Source organism: Hydractinia symbiolongicarpus, chromosome 5, assembly GCF_029227915.1.
Source record: "Hydractinia symbiolongicarpus strain clone_291-10 chromosome 5, HSymV2.1, whole genome shotgun sequence".
NCBI classification, from domain to species: Eukaryota; Metazoa; Cnidaria; class Hydrozoa; order Anthoathecata; family Hydractiniidae; genus Hydractinia; species Hydractinia symbiolongicarpus.
In genome coordinates this window covers 4,740,901-4,755,697 of record NC_079879.1, presented here as the reverse complement: position 1 = coordinate 4,755,697, position 14,797 = coordinate 4,740,901, and the positions used below count along the sequence as shown (strand labels likewise).

General features: G+C 31.8%; 3 protein-coding genes across 3 annotated transcripts; 1 reads left to right on the top strand and 2 right to left on the bottom strand.

Moving 5' to 3' along the window:
* Nucleotides 1-1,180: 1,180 nt before the first annotated feature.
* Nucleotides 1,181-1,879, bottom strand: LOC130644294 (prefoldin subunit 5-like). Its single transcript, XM_057449833.1, has one exon. The coding sequence runs from the start codon at nt 1,851-1,853 to the stop codon at nt 1,356-1,358; it is 498 nt and encodes a 165-aa protein (XP_057305816.1). The 5' UTR covers nt 1,854-1,879; the 3' UTR covers nt 1,181-1,355.
* Nucleotides 1,880-1,912: 33 nt separating this feature from the next.
* Nucleotides 1,913-3,149, top strand: LOC130644291 (centromere-associated protein E-like). The gene has a single exon (XM_057449830.1). The coding sequence runs from the start codon at nt 2,011-2,013 to the stop codon at nt 2,959-2,961; it is 951 nt and encodes a 316-aa protein (XP_057305813.1). The 5' UTR covers nt 1,913-2,010; the 3' UTR covers nt 2,962-3,149.
* A 577-nt stretch (nt 3,150-3,726) lies between these two features.
* LOC130644286 (TBC1 domain family member 12-like) lies at nt 3,727-13,793 on the bottom strand. Its single transcript, XM_057449824.1, has 9 exons — nt 12,905-13,793; nt 7,974-8,339; nt 7,762-7,868; nt 7,027-7,205; nt 6,415-6,486; nt 6,100-6,228; nt 5,718-5,827; nt 5,250-5,353; nt 3,727-4,987 (listed from the first exon to the last, which is right to left on the bottom strand). The coding sequence occupies exons 1-9, from the start codon at nt 13,738-13,740 to the stop codon at nt 4,791-4,793; spliced, it is 2,100 nt and encodes a 699-aa protein (XP_057305807.1). The 5' UTR covers nt 13,741-13,793; the 3' UTR covers nt 3,727-4,790.
* Between the last annotated feature and the right edge of the window lie 1,004 nt (nt 13,794-14,797).

Here is a 14,797-nt window from a genome sequence, read left to right as displayed (position 1 = left end):
TAAATTTTCCTAGTTATAAGAATTTTATAAAAATTTAAGTAGTTTTGAGTAATGGCAAATATCTTAGATTCTGCAAGGTATGGGACCTAAAAATTGGCATGCAAGTGCCTTGTAAATAAATATAAAAACTCAGTAAGTACCTGAGTAAAAAAACAGAGGGGGTAGGGAGGTTTTAGGGTCACGATTTTTTTATTTTGGCCTATTCCCTATTAAGACTTTCTTTTTTGAAACCAATGTTACCAACTTTTACACATTATTTCTAAGCTTACAAGTAAATCATAACCTGAGAATTTAAAAAATGTGGTGTCTTTTAGAATACAAACAGTCAGTATATACATAGAACATGTGAATATTCCAAATAGAGCAAACAGTCAAAATTTCTACACAAATTTTCAACTACATAAGAATCTTTCTCTGTTATCCTGCCTAAGTGGATTTTTCCACGGGCCTTATCGACTAGTCTATAAAATAATACGCTAATTCCGTGTGTCTGTCTGTCACTTTTGCAAAGTGGATTACATTCTTCAAAATTTTCTTTAACAAATTCTATAAAACATCGCCTATAAAATTGTTCTGTAATTTACCAAACTTTACCGATAAAATAGTATTGACGTCAAAGGAAAGTTAATTAAGATTAGTGAAGCCATTACAATGCACTTAAAACTTTGAGGCCAAATAACTTGGAAACGAGGTGGTGACGTCAATGTTTTTTAACCGCGTGGGTAACTAGGGACCACCTGGGACCAATTTGGGTAATTTTCCAAACCTGGGTCCCCAAATCCGTTTCGGGGTAGGGAGGTTTTAGGGTCACGATTTTTTTATTTTGGCCTATTCCCTATTAAGACTTTCTTTTTTGAAACCAATGTTACCAACTTTTACACATTATTTCTAAGCTTACAAGTAAATCATAACCTGAGAATTTAAAAAATGTGGTGTCTTTTAGAATACAAACAGTCAGTATATACATAGAACATGTGAATATTCCAAATAGAGCAAACAGTCAAAATTTCTACACAAATTTTCAACTACATAAGAATCTTATAAAAATTTTGTATATAAATTGCATGTTGAATGAGGGAATAATTATGTCACACACATGACCTTTGTGCTTCAGCAAACAAACAAAAAAGGAACAAGAATTACTTATACAGACATTAACCGTACACAAAGAAATATCCTGTTACTTAAAAATGGTATTTCATGCTCAGTTTTCATTTATACAAGATAAAATGTACATAGACATGCATAGTGGTTTTCATATTCCCTAAATAAAGTGACTTAGAAAATATATATAGCTAGCTAGCTAGGTAATTGCCTACAATATATATAGTTATATATACTGTAGCTTATAGTTTTTATGTCTTTAGTCCTTCTACTTTTGAATTAAGCTGCTGTTGAGACATTTGTTGAGATACTTTTGCACTCAGTGCCTCAATTAATGCGCTACGTGCACGTTGCTTCTCCAGCAAAGCTGGATGGATTTTTTCAACTTGCTTACCAACAAATTCTATCTTTCTCCTAAAATATTTCTTTCCATCTTCAACAGATTTTTCGACATAATAACCAGTACCGATATCTACCATTACAGTACTCGTGTCATCCAAAAATCCTGGTACATACATAGAAGATGTCATTGGAACCATCAATTCTTTGCCTTTCTTATCAACAGTCACACGACCTAAATTATCCAATGAATCACTAAATTTCTGTTGGGCTATCTTGAGTTGATTGACAGATTCTGTTAAAATGCCAATTTCTTGGTCAATATCTTTTTTAATTTGATCTAACTGTTGTATTGACAGTTGATTGATAGGGATCTGCTGCATCTTCTCTCCCGCGCCTTCGGCAGCCATTTTGAATTAGTCTATGTCGAATAGCGGTTACGCATGCGTCCGTAAATGTTGCAGAGATTGCGCAAAATGGTAGACACGGATTGTAAACAAATCGCAGAACATTATATCAGTTTAGTTTTTTTAAAAAAAACACGGTATTAATACTTTTTATGCAAATATGTCTCAACGTAAAACGCAAAGAGCTATCCCCGGTAAACTTCACAAATCTCCCATAAGGATAGTTAAAAATGCACAGTCCATTGGTTTAGACAAAAACACCACATTAGAAGGTTCCGCAATCGATATCGTTTTGCCCGAAAATGCTACTGCGAGTAATACAACCATATCTCAGAGAAGAAATAATTTCAATAAAGATTCATTTAAAGAAAAATATTACGCACTACAAAAAACTGTAAATAAATTAAGAGATGAGATAAAGTCTAAGAAAAATAAAATTGAAGAACTACAGCAAGAACTGGAATCGAGAAACGATCTTTTGATCACAGCAAAGTCGGTACACGGTGCGTGCGAAGCAGAAAAGGAAAAGTTACGAAAAGCTTTAAATGACAAAATGTGTAAATATGAAAATAGTAATCTTCAGAATAAGGAAATATTAACTTCTCACTCAAAAGAGATTGATAATCTAAAGCAATTACATGCAGATATCATTATCACCTTAACCAAAAAACACGAAGGAAATGTTAGATGTTTGAAATCTGATTTGGAAATTCAATTTAAAAAGGAAAGAGAAATACATGCTCAAATCGTAAAAAGCAAAGACGAAAAGATTGACAAATTAAAGTTTCAGATGTCTACTTTCCTTAAAGATAATTCAGAGGAAAGACAGCATCAAATTGATGAGCTTCTAAAGGAACTTAAACGTGTTTCTGACGAGGCGGAATATGTAAAGAAGGCGTTAAAAAAGTTGAAATTTAACAACAATCAATGTCAGAAATGTGCATTTTATGAGAAGAAATGTAGCGAAATTTCGACTGAGTTATACGCGAAAAATGAGACCTGTAAAAACCTATATCAAGTTTGTTCAAAGATGGAAAGGCAATTAACTCATCATGAAGAGTTAAGCAACCTGTGGGAAAAAGTTAAGAAAAGTCAAGAAAATGCGTTATAAATTTATTCTCTCATTTCAGTTTATTATTATTATTACTATGTACTTCAATTTTAGCAGAATTCTGGTCCTTAAAATGCAAATAAAGCTTGGGACTGCTTGGCAATATATTTATTTGGCACAAAATCCGTTTATGATTGTAAAGAATATTAAAAATAGCATTTTAGTTGTTCAAAGAGTTACTGCTATGATTATTTGCTTTTTGATGTCAACAAATCTTAATGAGTTTAGTAGAACAATAAGATCTTCACTTTTAAAGATGGCCTAACACCAAAATAATTTTTAATATTTTGTAGGAATAAAAATCTGCTTATCAGTCATTTAAAAAATAGCTTCAAAGATTTTTATCTGACCTTATGACATAATAATTGAGGATTGCTCCCGTTATCCAGGAATAAAATTCCCCTGATTTGTTCATTGATTTTCAGCTATTTTTTCATAATAAAAATCACAAACAGAAAAAAAAATACTATGAATAACCAGACAAGCTACGTGTTAAATTTTGCATTCTAGTGTTTTGTATCATTCAAATTTTAGTATTTAGTAACTAGAAAAAATTCCTTGATTTATCAAATTTGATGACAATTTATTTTTGAAACTTGCACAAAATTATACTTTTCCTGCAGTTTTCATAAATTCCTAAAATTCAATACATCTTAAAGAAAAAATGACTGCGGGTACCCGTCGAGATGTATTTTTCGTCGAATTCCTATTATTAAATGCCATGAAGAGGATTTCATTAGGGTCAAATGTGAAGATAAAAAAGCATAGACTTTCTTATCTTTATTTGTAAAAAAATAGAAATAATTGATTGTATAACAAGTTTAAAGATGTCCCATATACTAAAATAAGAAAAATTAAAAATATAAACCGAAAATTAATAAAAACCAAACGACATGCATGTACCTAGATAATTTTGCTAAAACCAAATTTGAGTTATGCACAGAAAACTCAATTGTTTGAAGTAGAATAAAACTCAGTTATTGGTTAAAATTCACGCCACTCATCGGGAATGCACGTGTATGAAACACTCATTTACATCACCATAATATTAACCATGACGCCCACGTCTTTTTAGGGTTGTTGTTGACAAGGTTGTGACTTGATACTTCATACATATTACGTTACGAAAATTTGAAAAAGCTAGCATATCAAGTCAAATAATTTCCTAACTTATATCACAATTCTCGGTTTATTCAAAATTTTAGCGAGGAAAACATAAGAAAATTGGACATTGTTCTGTAAAAAAACTGTATCGTGAAATTTCTTTTTTTTTTTTGCTCATTTCATTCTCATAACAAAACCAGTTTAAACATGACAAAAAATCTCCACCTAAGATAAAGATATATATTGGAAAAGCTTGACTAGAATAAAAAGCGTTGTAAAAGATATAGCAGAAAAATTGACATTTCAACATAGGTGCGCTAAATTGACGTTTCAATATAGGTGCGCTAAATCAGGATATAAATTAATTTTCTTACAGAATTAATTTTTGAAAACCATAAAAGCAAACAGCGTTATTCTAAACTAAAATTTAAAACTTATTTTAAGAAATTTTAATAGATCCATAGTTGATTAACGTTTCGTATACTTGACTATTGTCGACAGCTTACCAACCGTCAAATCTTTTTGTATATATTGCTTTATTAAGCACATTTCAATGACTGAAAAATACAGTTTTTTTGTGGCGAAGACTAAACTGAAAAATAAGCGTAGTTAAACTGACCAGCAGAAGCGTGGTTTAACTGACCAGCAGATATTTACAAGTCTTATCATTGAACTATAAAAATATTATTTACACTATTATTATTATGAACATAGCGTTTCATTCATTACGTTGGTAAGTAAGATTTGGCGCGTGATTTGAAAGTTTGAAGAGTTTGCTGGAATTTAGATTTGGAGAAGTTAATTTTTTCAATGTACTGAAATAATTCGTCAGCTGTGATTGTGTTGGAGAGTTTTGTAAGATATTGCGCTAATCGAAAGAATTCCATTTCCAAAAGTGCCTCTTCGTGCATCAGTAGAATCCCTAAAGATTAAAAAATATATCACTGGCTGGTAAGTGTCAATATGCAAAAATAGAGGATTTAACAAAAATATTTCCCTAAAAAAGACACATAGTTAAATGGAACAATGTAGTTAATCCCAACTCCTCAATTTCCTCAATTAGTGTGGAAGAAGAAGCAGTCTGAAAAATTGTAAGATAAGCAATACTAGAAATGTGAAGGTGATTCCCAATCTTCAGGTCTTAATTTAATTTCTGCATAATTTTAAGAGATTGAAAAACATACCGAGTGCAGTTCTAAATAAAAATTCTTCTCCATCTCTACAAAATAAATCCCAAACACGACAGGCTGTGTCCAAAGGTAAAGATTTGCTAAACAGCGTAAATATCCTAAAAAAACAGAACTTTTAAATTGCGGACTCAGAAATAGCGACAAGAAGTTTAAGGTCCTAACGGCTGGCCCTTCCTTCCCAACGACTACAACGTTACTTCAAGATATACGTATAGTATTTCTTCAATTCGCTTGTCTGCCACCAAAATAAATTTGTGTTAGGTAAGACACTACATGTAAGTAGAATGGAGTGAAATTTGAACCTACAACGTTATGAATACCAACCGAATGCGCTACCACTACATAAGGTCCTTTTCGTGGCAAGAGCTTACTAGCATTGTGCAAATTTATTGATTGTATGATATACATGTCTCTTAGTGTTTCAGACTCTCACATTACAATAGTATAAATAAGTAAACTTACCAGTCGATAAGATATATATCATGACTCAAATTTTCTCCCCTAAAATGCATATGAACTCGTGGGAGCTGTTCTTCAAGAAGAACATCAAACGTTCGATAGTATGCTTCCATCTAAACAAAAAGAATCTACTACTATGACAAGAATAAACACAACGCATTTTTTTAGGCTTGTGAATTTAAAATAAAACGAGATGTTTACACTTTTAGTTTTAATTATAGTTGCACGGTATATAACACTAAAATATTCACCACAATACAGTTTGTATAATTTACCTCCTTAACATACAAGGATACCAAAAAAGAAGTCATATGACCTAACCCCAGTGAGGAGAGAGATTGCTACTGTTCAAATCTATAAACAACCAAGAATGTAAAAGTCTTACCAATGCTTGGTTGACAGTGAAGAAAGCCATTTGACAAGAACGACTCAACAAGTTGGTGAAACAGATGAAAGCTTCAGTAAGGTCCATGTTAAGTAGAAGCATTGCAGCCAAAAACGACATGCCTTGTACCTAACAAAAAAGACAACTTACCAAAGTCATTTTTTATAAGAAACATACTTTTTGGGTTCAGCCTGGATGTTTTTTACATTTAAAGGAGATTCTTTGAAAATTTATGGAGTCACACCCCTGTTTTAGACCCTTTTGTTTCTTATTAAAAAAAGACCAGTAATTTAAAACGTACAGAAATATACTTACATATCCTACATCCGGTCTGTGACAGGTGTATGCAGCAAGAAGAGTTTTTAGAGGTTCGTGGTAGGGACCACCCTAAAAAACAAGAAAAGAAATAAACAAAAAAATAGACAAAAATACACGTTGTTTTTTTATGAGGCACCTAAGCATTTCGTTGAGCCTGAAGGTTAAAATTTCGATAATTTGAGTCTGAAAAGTCTCTTAAAAAAACTTTTCTTTACAATGCTTTTATGAGGTATGGGCTATGGTTTATGAGCAACATATGCTATGTTAGCACAGTATCGTACGAAAGATGTAATATATAAATTAGTTTGTTATAAATAGATGCATGTTTAAACATCTACTTTATGAAAAACACTTTTTATTCTGTTCCCCCTTTTTCTGTTGTATGTATATAAGTTTCTTAATGTTGGAGAATTTCTCAGCCTACTTAAGTTTCTCAAAAGTTTCTTAAAATTTTGACTTTCTGAGCCTAAGGTTTCTTATAGACTGTTTTTTTTTAAAGTGTAGTTCCATTTACTTATTTACATAAATAAATTCTTCTATTAAGGAGTTTAAAAGTTAAGTATTTAATATATACACTTTTTGTTTATTAAATAAATTCGCTTTACTAACCTTCTGGAAAATGCACAAAGCTGGAAACGTTCGAGAGACATCCAATGATATTAAACCAATCGTGTTTTCTTTACTAACTACTAACGAACTTTCTGAATTGTGAACACTGTTTATCGGTTCGACATTTCTTTGCATTTTTGATCTTTCTTTTGCATGTTCTTGAAATATCACAAACAGTTCTAAAAAAGAGACTACAATTTATTACAACTTATTTTGCGAAACTTCTTGGAAATATACTGGAATGAAATGGAATGGAATGTGAAAAAGGCAATCTCATCTCAAATGAATTTTTTTTTTTGAATAAATGCACCAAAAATTTTAATAATCACGGAATAGGGAATCAACATGCTGATGTCAGCAGCGGAGATCCAACAATTAAACAACAGAAAAAGTCATGTGAAAGCGAGCTTAAAAAAATTTTAAAATGGCAGCATACTGTATACAAACGCGCCTAAAAACATCAACTTAAAAAGTTAACAGTGAAAAACTTAGACATCTTCATAAATTAAGCTAGCCTGCCTCGTGGTTCGCTCACATGTGTCTGGTATTTTGCTTTTTTCGAGGGCATTGTTGTTGTCGTAAGTAAACCATATTGTTTATTAAAGAAAATTGTTGGCATTACCCAGAAAATAGCTGACTCATTTTAGTGCTTAACCCACGATCACATATTATCTTTAAGGCGTTTACCCAAACCTTCACGTTGGCTTAATTTAAAACAGGACGTCAATTACTTACCAGGAGTCATGTGTAGGTCATTTCCTATAGCCAAGCTCCAAACAACACCACGGACACTTGGAGGTACACCATTCCACCAAAGATCTTTCACCTTCTTCGAATTTTTACTACGACGAATAAAAACAAGAATGGCAAAAATTATTGGTACGGCCTATATCATAACAGGAAGCAACACATTAAAAAAAGTGCCTGAATAAAATGCAGAAATTTACCAGGTTTGCCAGTTCGGTATAATTTCTTCTTTCCATACTTTGACCACATTGGACAGCTGATCCTCTAATTTACGTCTCTCCTTCAATTTCTTTTTCTCGTTTTCTTGGTCCTTAAGTTCTTTACGTTTCGCCAAGGCAATCATTTCAGCATATTGTTCTCTGTGCCTTTGCTCTTCTTTTGGCGATTTTGGTGGCAAATGAGCTGGTCTGTTTTCCAGTATAAGCGCCGTGGTGGATGAACCTACCGTTTCTTTCTTTTGCTTTCGTAAACTTCCAGGACTTGTCTTAAGTGAGGGATTAACAGACACTGGTACAACAACCTTACCAAATACTTTCCAAGATTTTTGGTGACTTCGTTTCGGAAGCCTAAATTATAAATTAAGTAAAAAACAGTTTTTACTACTTTCTAAAAATGTTAAATTTTTCGAAAGTGTCCCATAAGTAATTAATTAAGCATTTCCTTAGTCCTATCCCCAATGCTTCTTTGATAGCCTCAGAATTGGAGAGAGGGGGGAGAGGGGAGGAGGATGAATGTGTTTCTCTTTCTCCATAAATTCTGTTTTTACAATGAAACTTCTGCATAATCCTTTGTCCTTATAATAATGTACAACCTTACAAGTCAATTGTTAATTTTAACACTGGATCAAAATTTGAGCTATTTTTAGGCTATCAGTTAATCTCATTTAATCATTTATAGAATTCACTTTTGAGCAAAGTAAGTATATCTTATTTCTAGCAATCCAACAATAATACATATATTGATGGATATTTGTTAATTTCTAATCCTATTAACCACCAGCCAAGAACTTGGCAATGAAACTAATTAAAAATATATGTTATTAAAAAAATGTCTTTTCTCTACAAGAATGTAAATAAGCCATTTCCAAACTTTTCCAGTAGGCCAGTAAATAACCACTTGGACTTCATGTGCATGTTTTGACACAACGTTTTAACAAGTTTATACATAGTTTAATTCTAGTGAAAAAAAACAACAAAGAAATTTCACTAGTGCTTTAAAAAGCATAAAAGCAAATAAGATTCGAGTTTCAAAATTTCATATCAAATTATTTCTGATGTTTTTATTTATTTAGTCTACAACACTGAACTTACAATAGACTAAATTAATTTCAGGTGTAAACCAGCCTCTATGTTTCATCTATACCTCTACTTCATGATCAATTTGTCACAAAGCAACTTATATCTCCATATAATCTCACAACCAGAACACAATAAATTTTTGAAGTATAGCTAGACACACACAATGGGGAGGGGTTCATACTAGAATTTTAAAAGCATGCTATAAATTTAAAGCACAATTTAAAGCATGCTTAATAATGTGATCGCATTTCTGCTTTATTGAAATGTCTTTTAAATTATGCTTACTTGCTTTAAACATGCTTTAAATAAAGCAAAAATAAAGAGTGCTTCGAGGCACTCTTTACTTTTGCTATAGCTGTTATAAGTACATGAAACAATAGAACAAAAATTATGCGCAAATATTTAAGTATTAAAAGTGAGGATTTTGAGCGGGTATTATGGAGTTAAGTTCATTCGTATTTGAGAAAAACAACAACATGAACGTTTTGTTTTAAATTATGTTTACAACTCTCCCTTTGATGTTATGGGAAACTTGCTAGTCAAAGCATGCTTTATTTTTATACTAACCATGCTCTATGCTAAAGTGAACCCCACAATATAGACAGTTAGCATAAACATAGCTCTTGTTCCAAATTATTTTTACCCAGAGTTAGCATGGTTTAAGTTTAAACTTGCTGGACTTGTGAGAACACTTACCTTTTGCATTGTGGTTCATAAGGATATTTTGTACATTAAATATTCATGATTTTTGTAGATCTTAAGAATAATTATCAAATTAATTGACACAGATATAAACGTCATCTTCTTTTTTAAATGATTGATTTATTTTTGCAAGTTAGGAAAATATGAAACATTGTAGAATCAACTTTTTTGCAATTTTTTTTCCAAAAAAAAATCTATATCTATATTATAATACCCGTATACATTTGCCTGTCACACAAAATGATACAGCAAGTACATCACATGCAAGCTGTATAAAAAGACGGGCGCATCTGTGGATTTTGCCACGGGGCACCGACTAGTGTTATAATAATGCTTACAACACATGTCAACATTATTATAAGACAATACAAGTCCTGTTTCGTATATGACACTGTCTTCTTTAGGCTTGATTCTCAGAATCAATAAAAATCTTTTTACTTTCTTTTATCTACATATTTCTGTTTTTTACCAGTACTTGGATTTCACTATAGCTTTTTAATAAACAATCACTTTAATATTTTTGGTTATATTAGCAAAAATGAGTATAATTTTGAATTTATGGTGTTCATCATTCCTTATTTTTTAACCGATATTGTGCTCAGTGGACCACTCTTGAAAAGTTTCTCAACAACAAAATATAGCGCATAAAGCAATTTCTTGTGTTCTTTTTTTTCTTCGTGTGCAACCAATATACATATAATGTCTTATAATGTCTAAGAAATAAAAAAGATTTTATTCATTAAAAACTATTTTAGTTTTTCAAATTCTCATCAGTTTTTGTTTTTCTTATCAATACAGAATCTTATGAGTGCGCTTATAAATTAATTCATTTTTCAAAATTTAGCTGCTTAACCCTATTCCTGCTGGACTATTTGGGGGCTCGGCAGTGCTAGGGGGATGCTGATTGCCCCTCCCTCCTTTGTAAATTCTGTTGTCCAATAGGCATGAAACTTACCACAAATGTTTACCCAGACAAAAAATTGCTGATGTCAGAAAAAATTAGCTTTAAATTTGAGATTTATGAAATATTTCTATAATTGATTTGTAATTTTTAACGCTAATGTGATAAACAAAAAATGATGTTGCAATAATAAACCACTTAAAGGTTATAAAAAATAGATTTTTAAAAAGAAAAAAATCTAAAAATTTTCACTCAACTCAAGAAATTGATTGGCAAGCCAACACTTCGACACATTTTTTAAAAAAAGAGATTTTCGGAAAATTAAATAAAGAGTTATGAAAAAATTGGACAGGAGGGTAGGCTGAATCAGCCACCCCCACTGCCCCTAGTATCAGTGGCAGAGAAACGTTTGAAGAAAATGTAAATATAGATCAGTCAGGCCTGTACAATAGCAGGTCGACTTGATTTCCCCTGAGCAACAATAATTGTAAAAAATTTCCTTGATTTAAAAAAATGTACCAACAGGAAATTCCCTTGCTCTACATATTTATTTGACCAATGGAGCAGCTTTTGCACAGTGCATAGGATAAAGACAAAAAAATTAACTTGGCTGGTAATTTTGACCTGCCTCAGAAAAACATTTGTTTAAATATTTTTTGAAAGTAAAAAACTGTCTTATTTAGCCGAATATTGTCAAAGAAAAAAAATGTAGTGAATAAATAAATATAGTGTGTAAGTTGAAAAGTTGTCTCTTCCAAAAATTTTAATTCTGATAGATAACTTATTGAATTTAGTTTAACATTTTGCAAATATTGTCAGTTACAGGTGTTCCTGGAAATACTACTGGCTACAACAAAATATTTGCTGAACTTGTCATTCCTTACAAGCTCATCAAACAGTAACCCTAAAGTTTGCAGAATTAAAACTAAAAGCTTGCACAAGGATGCCCATAGAAATGCATATGGCAAAACTTTTTCTGTTACAAAGTGATAGTAAAACAGGTTAAGTGCTTGCTTCCAAATGTTCACATGTACAAGCACTTGAATGTTAAAATCAAAATATTTTAGTTAGACATGTTTGGCTGTTGAAGCAATAAAAATTCTAAAAATATTTGTCTTTAATTACCATGCAAGTTAAATATGTAGTTAATTACCACACTGTGTCTGAAATAGGATTTATAATCTGTAAGATTCTCCTGCTGCAGAGGATTTTTTTTTTTCAAAATCAAGTTTTTTTTACATGATGAACAATTGCTTTCAGTTTGCTAATAGTGTAAAATATTAGTTGAATTTCCGCGCCTGAAGGCGTAGAAAATTCTTTAAAAAGCATTTTTTGAGAAAAAATCGACCCTGGGATTTCACGTTGGTCCGTCACAGAAAGGCGTAGGAAATTCTTTAAAACCGTCGTTTTTTTCTTTCGGAGCATTTTTTGAGAAAAAATCGACCCTGGGATTTCACGTTGGTCCATCACAGATGTAAACGTCGTACCCAAGCTCCTTAACTACTGGGAAGTCTAGTATTGACGCTTCAGGCCAAAATTGGTATTTGTTTTCGACAAAATTTGGCACAGTTAACAAAAAAGTATGCTGAACATAATGGTGACATAATAATTTTGAGTTTTGTCACCTAAATGTCATTTTAGGCCAAAATTGGTCCAAAAATTAAAACCACTTCATTTTCGGCTAAATCTGGCACGGTTAACAAATAAAGTATGCTGAACATGATGGTGACATCAAAATTTTGATTTCTCTTTCCTAAATTTCATTTCAGGCCAAAATTGGTGCAAAAATTAAAACTACTTTATTTTTAACAAAATTTGGCACAGTAAACAAATAAAGTATGCTGAACATGATGGTGACATCAAAATTTTGATTTTTTGTCAACTAATGCCATTTAAGACCATAAACGTCTCAATCGCAAGACTTTTAACCATGAATGATAGGCTGTATTTTTTGTTAGCAATTTCTTTTAAAATGTGAGTTTATTATGACACGTTTTGTTTTGTTTGCGTTTGTTGTAAGATATAATGTCACTGATGGGTTTTATCTTCAGAGGTTCATGCACCAAACCCCTTCGAATGTTTGGCACAATAACACAACGAATTAGTAGGTTTTCATCAAATATTTTGGTAGCGTGCGGAAATTCTTAGAGCCCCCAGGGCTTCTTGTTAAAATTTAATTATATATAAAGATTTAAGGAAGAAAAAATGAAAAACTTTCATAAATACTTACCCAGTCTTTGGTGGTGTGTCCATGACAGCAGGTGGTTTGAATGGGTGTTCATGAGACAATCCATCAATATGATCAGAAGAGTTTTTTGGAGGTGTATATGTGTTAAGCATTTTGCTAGGAGAGGGAGGATTAAGTGGAATATCTGTAAAATTGCTATTTGTTATTTTTGCATTGGCTTCTGGAATTTTTCTACTAATAAAACTAGAAGTTCGATGAACTGGTAATGATGGTTCTGTTGATAAGTCAATGTCTTGCAAAACATCAATAATATTATTGTCCAACTTTGACTTAGTATCATCATTTTTGCTTCTACTATTATTTTGTGAGGTGTCTGTAATAGTTTCTACATGATAAGATTCGTGTGTGGTACTTTTAATAGAAGATGTCTCTACACTTGAACCTTGCCCACTGTCATTATTTCGACACATTCGAAGTTGGTAGTCTTCTTCATCACTGTCTATATCAATGGCTTCATGAGAAGGATTCACAACAACATATGGGTATAAGTTTTTTCTAGAACCATTGATGTATGGTTTATCTAAATTTGTCTTTATATTGTTACAACTACAAAAGTCATTAATATCTTTGTCTGCAATATTTTGCCCCTTTGTTGAATCATCGTCATGCTGCTCAGAATTGCAGTCAAAAAATTCATCACTTTGCTCATCATCATCTGTAGGTTGTTCATAAGAGCCTGCTACTAATTTATTTTCAATAGGTTGGCTCTCGTTCTGAATCAATGAAAAATTTTCCAATATACAATCATCTTTTTCAAGGCTAGATTCTGTACATGACTTTTTCAACAACTGGCTCTCTTCCACTAAGGTTTGTGTCATTATACATTCATTGGTATAATAATCTAATTAGTGATAAAAGTAGATTGTGTTATAGTTAAATACCATAAATATAAACATAGTGTTACTGTTAATTTCTACTTAGCCTTTTAAATCATGATGATAATACAATGACAATAACATAGGAGAAATTGAAAGTATACAATTTTCTTTTAAAAATGGTGATCGAAAATTTTAAACAAGAGATTTTACATGTGATGCAAAAGATGCATTAATTACTTGCACCAAATTACCATTTTAATAGTGAAACTAATACACGCTTTTTTTATAAGAAACCAGCTTTCCCTATTGAGGCACAAGTTTCTTATTTTTAGATTTTAAGGCTAAAAGTTTCTTCACAGTTCCTTAAGTTAGTAGTCATTAACCACCTGTACAGGACATCCAACCAACGTTCAAAAACTTTGTTTTCAGTTTTACATTCCCTGATACTAGTGCTAGTTAGTAGTATGAGTATTGCTTTATATTGCTTTTGGAAATGAAGGGTCTTTTCTTTCTTAAGAGTTCTAGTTTAGTCTGCTATTTTCCTAATTCAGCTGAAAAATTGTAGACTTTTCTGCCGTTAGTTTAAGTTTTGCCAAATTTTCCTTTTTTTATAAGAAACCTGACATGGGGTTAATCAAGGGCTAACCATAGCAAATAAGACTGCGACTTAAGGATTACGCTGAAAAGTTTCTTGAAATTTTGACATGTGTAAAAAATTGTTTGATACTTTTTGTATAAAGTTATCTTGTGACTGCTCAGTTTTGTGATTTGATGGAATGAGCGAAAAATGTAAAAAACATACTATATAAAGTAATTGACATGAAGTCCCTAAGATCAAGTAATGATACAAGTGGGACATACGAGACAATAAGACACGGGACTGGACAAGTGAGCAAAGAAATTGAATAAACAAGGCATAACAAATGGTAGCACATCATGACAGGGTACATTTTACGGGCTGATATAAACAATGAATTTTGATTCAATAATTATATAAACACAACACACGGTTTTAGCCAAATCTGACAAACAAGCCAACAATCTCCATCAGTAGGCA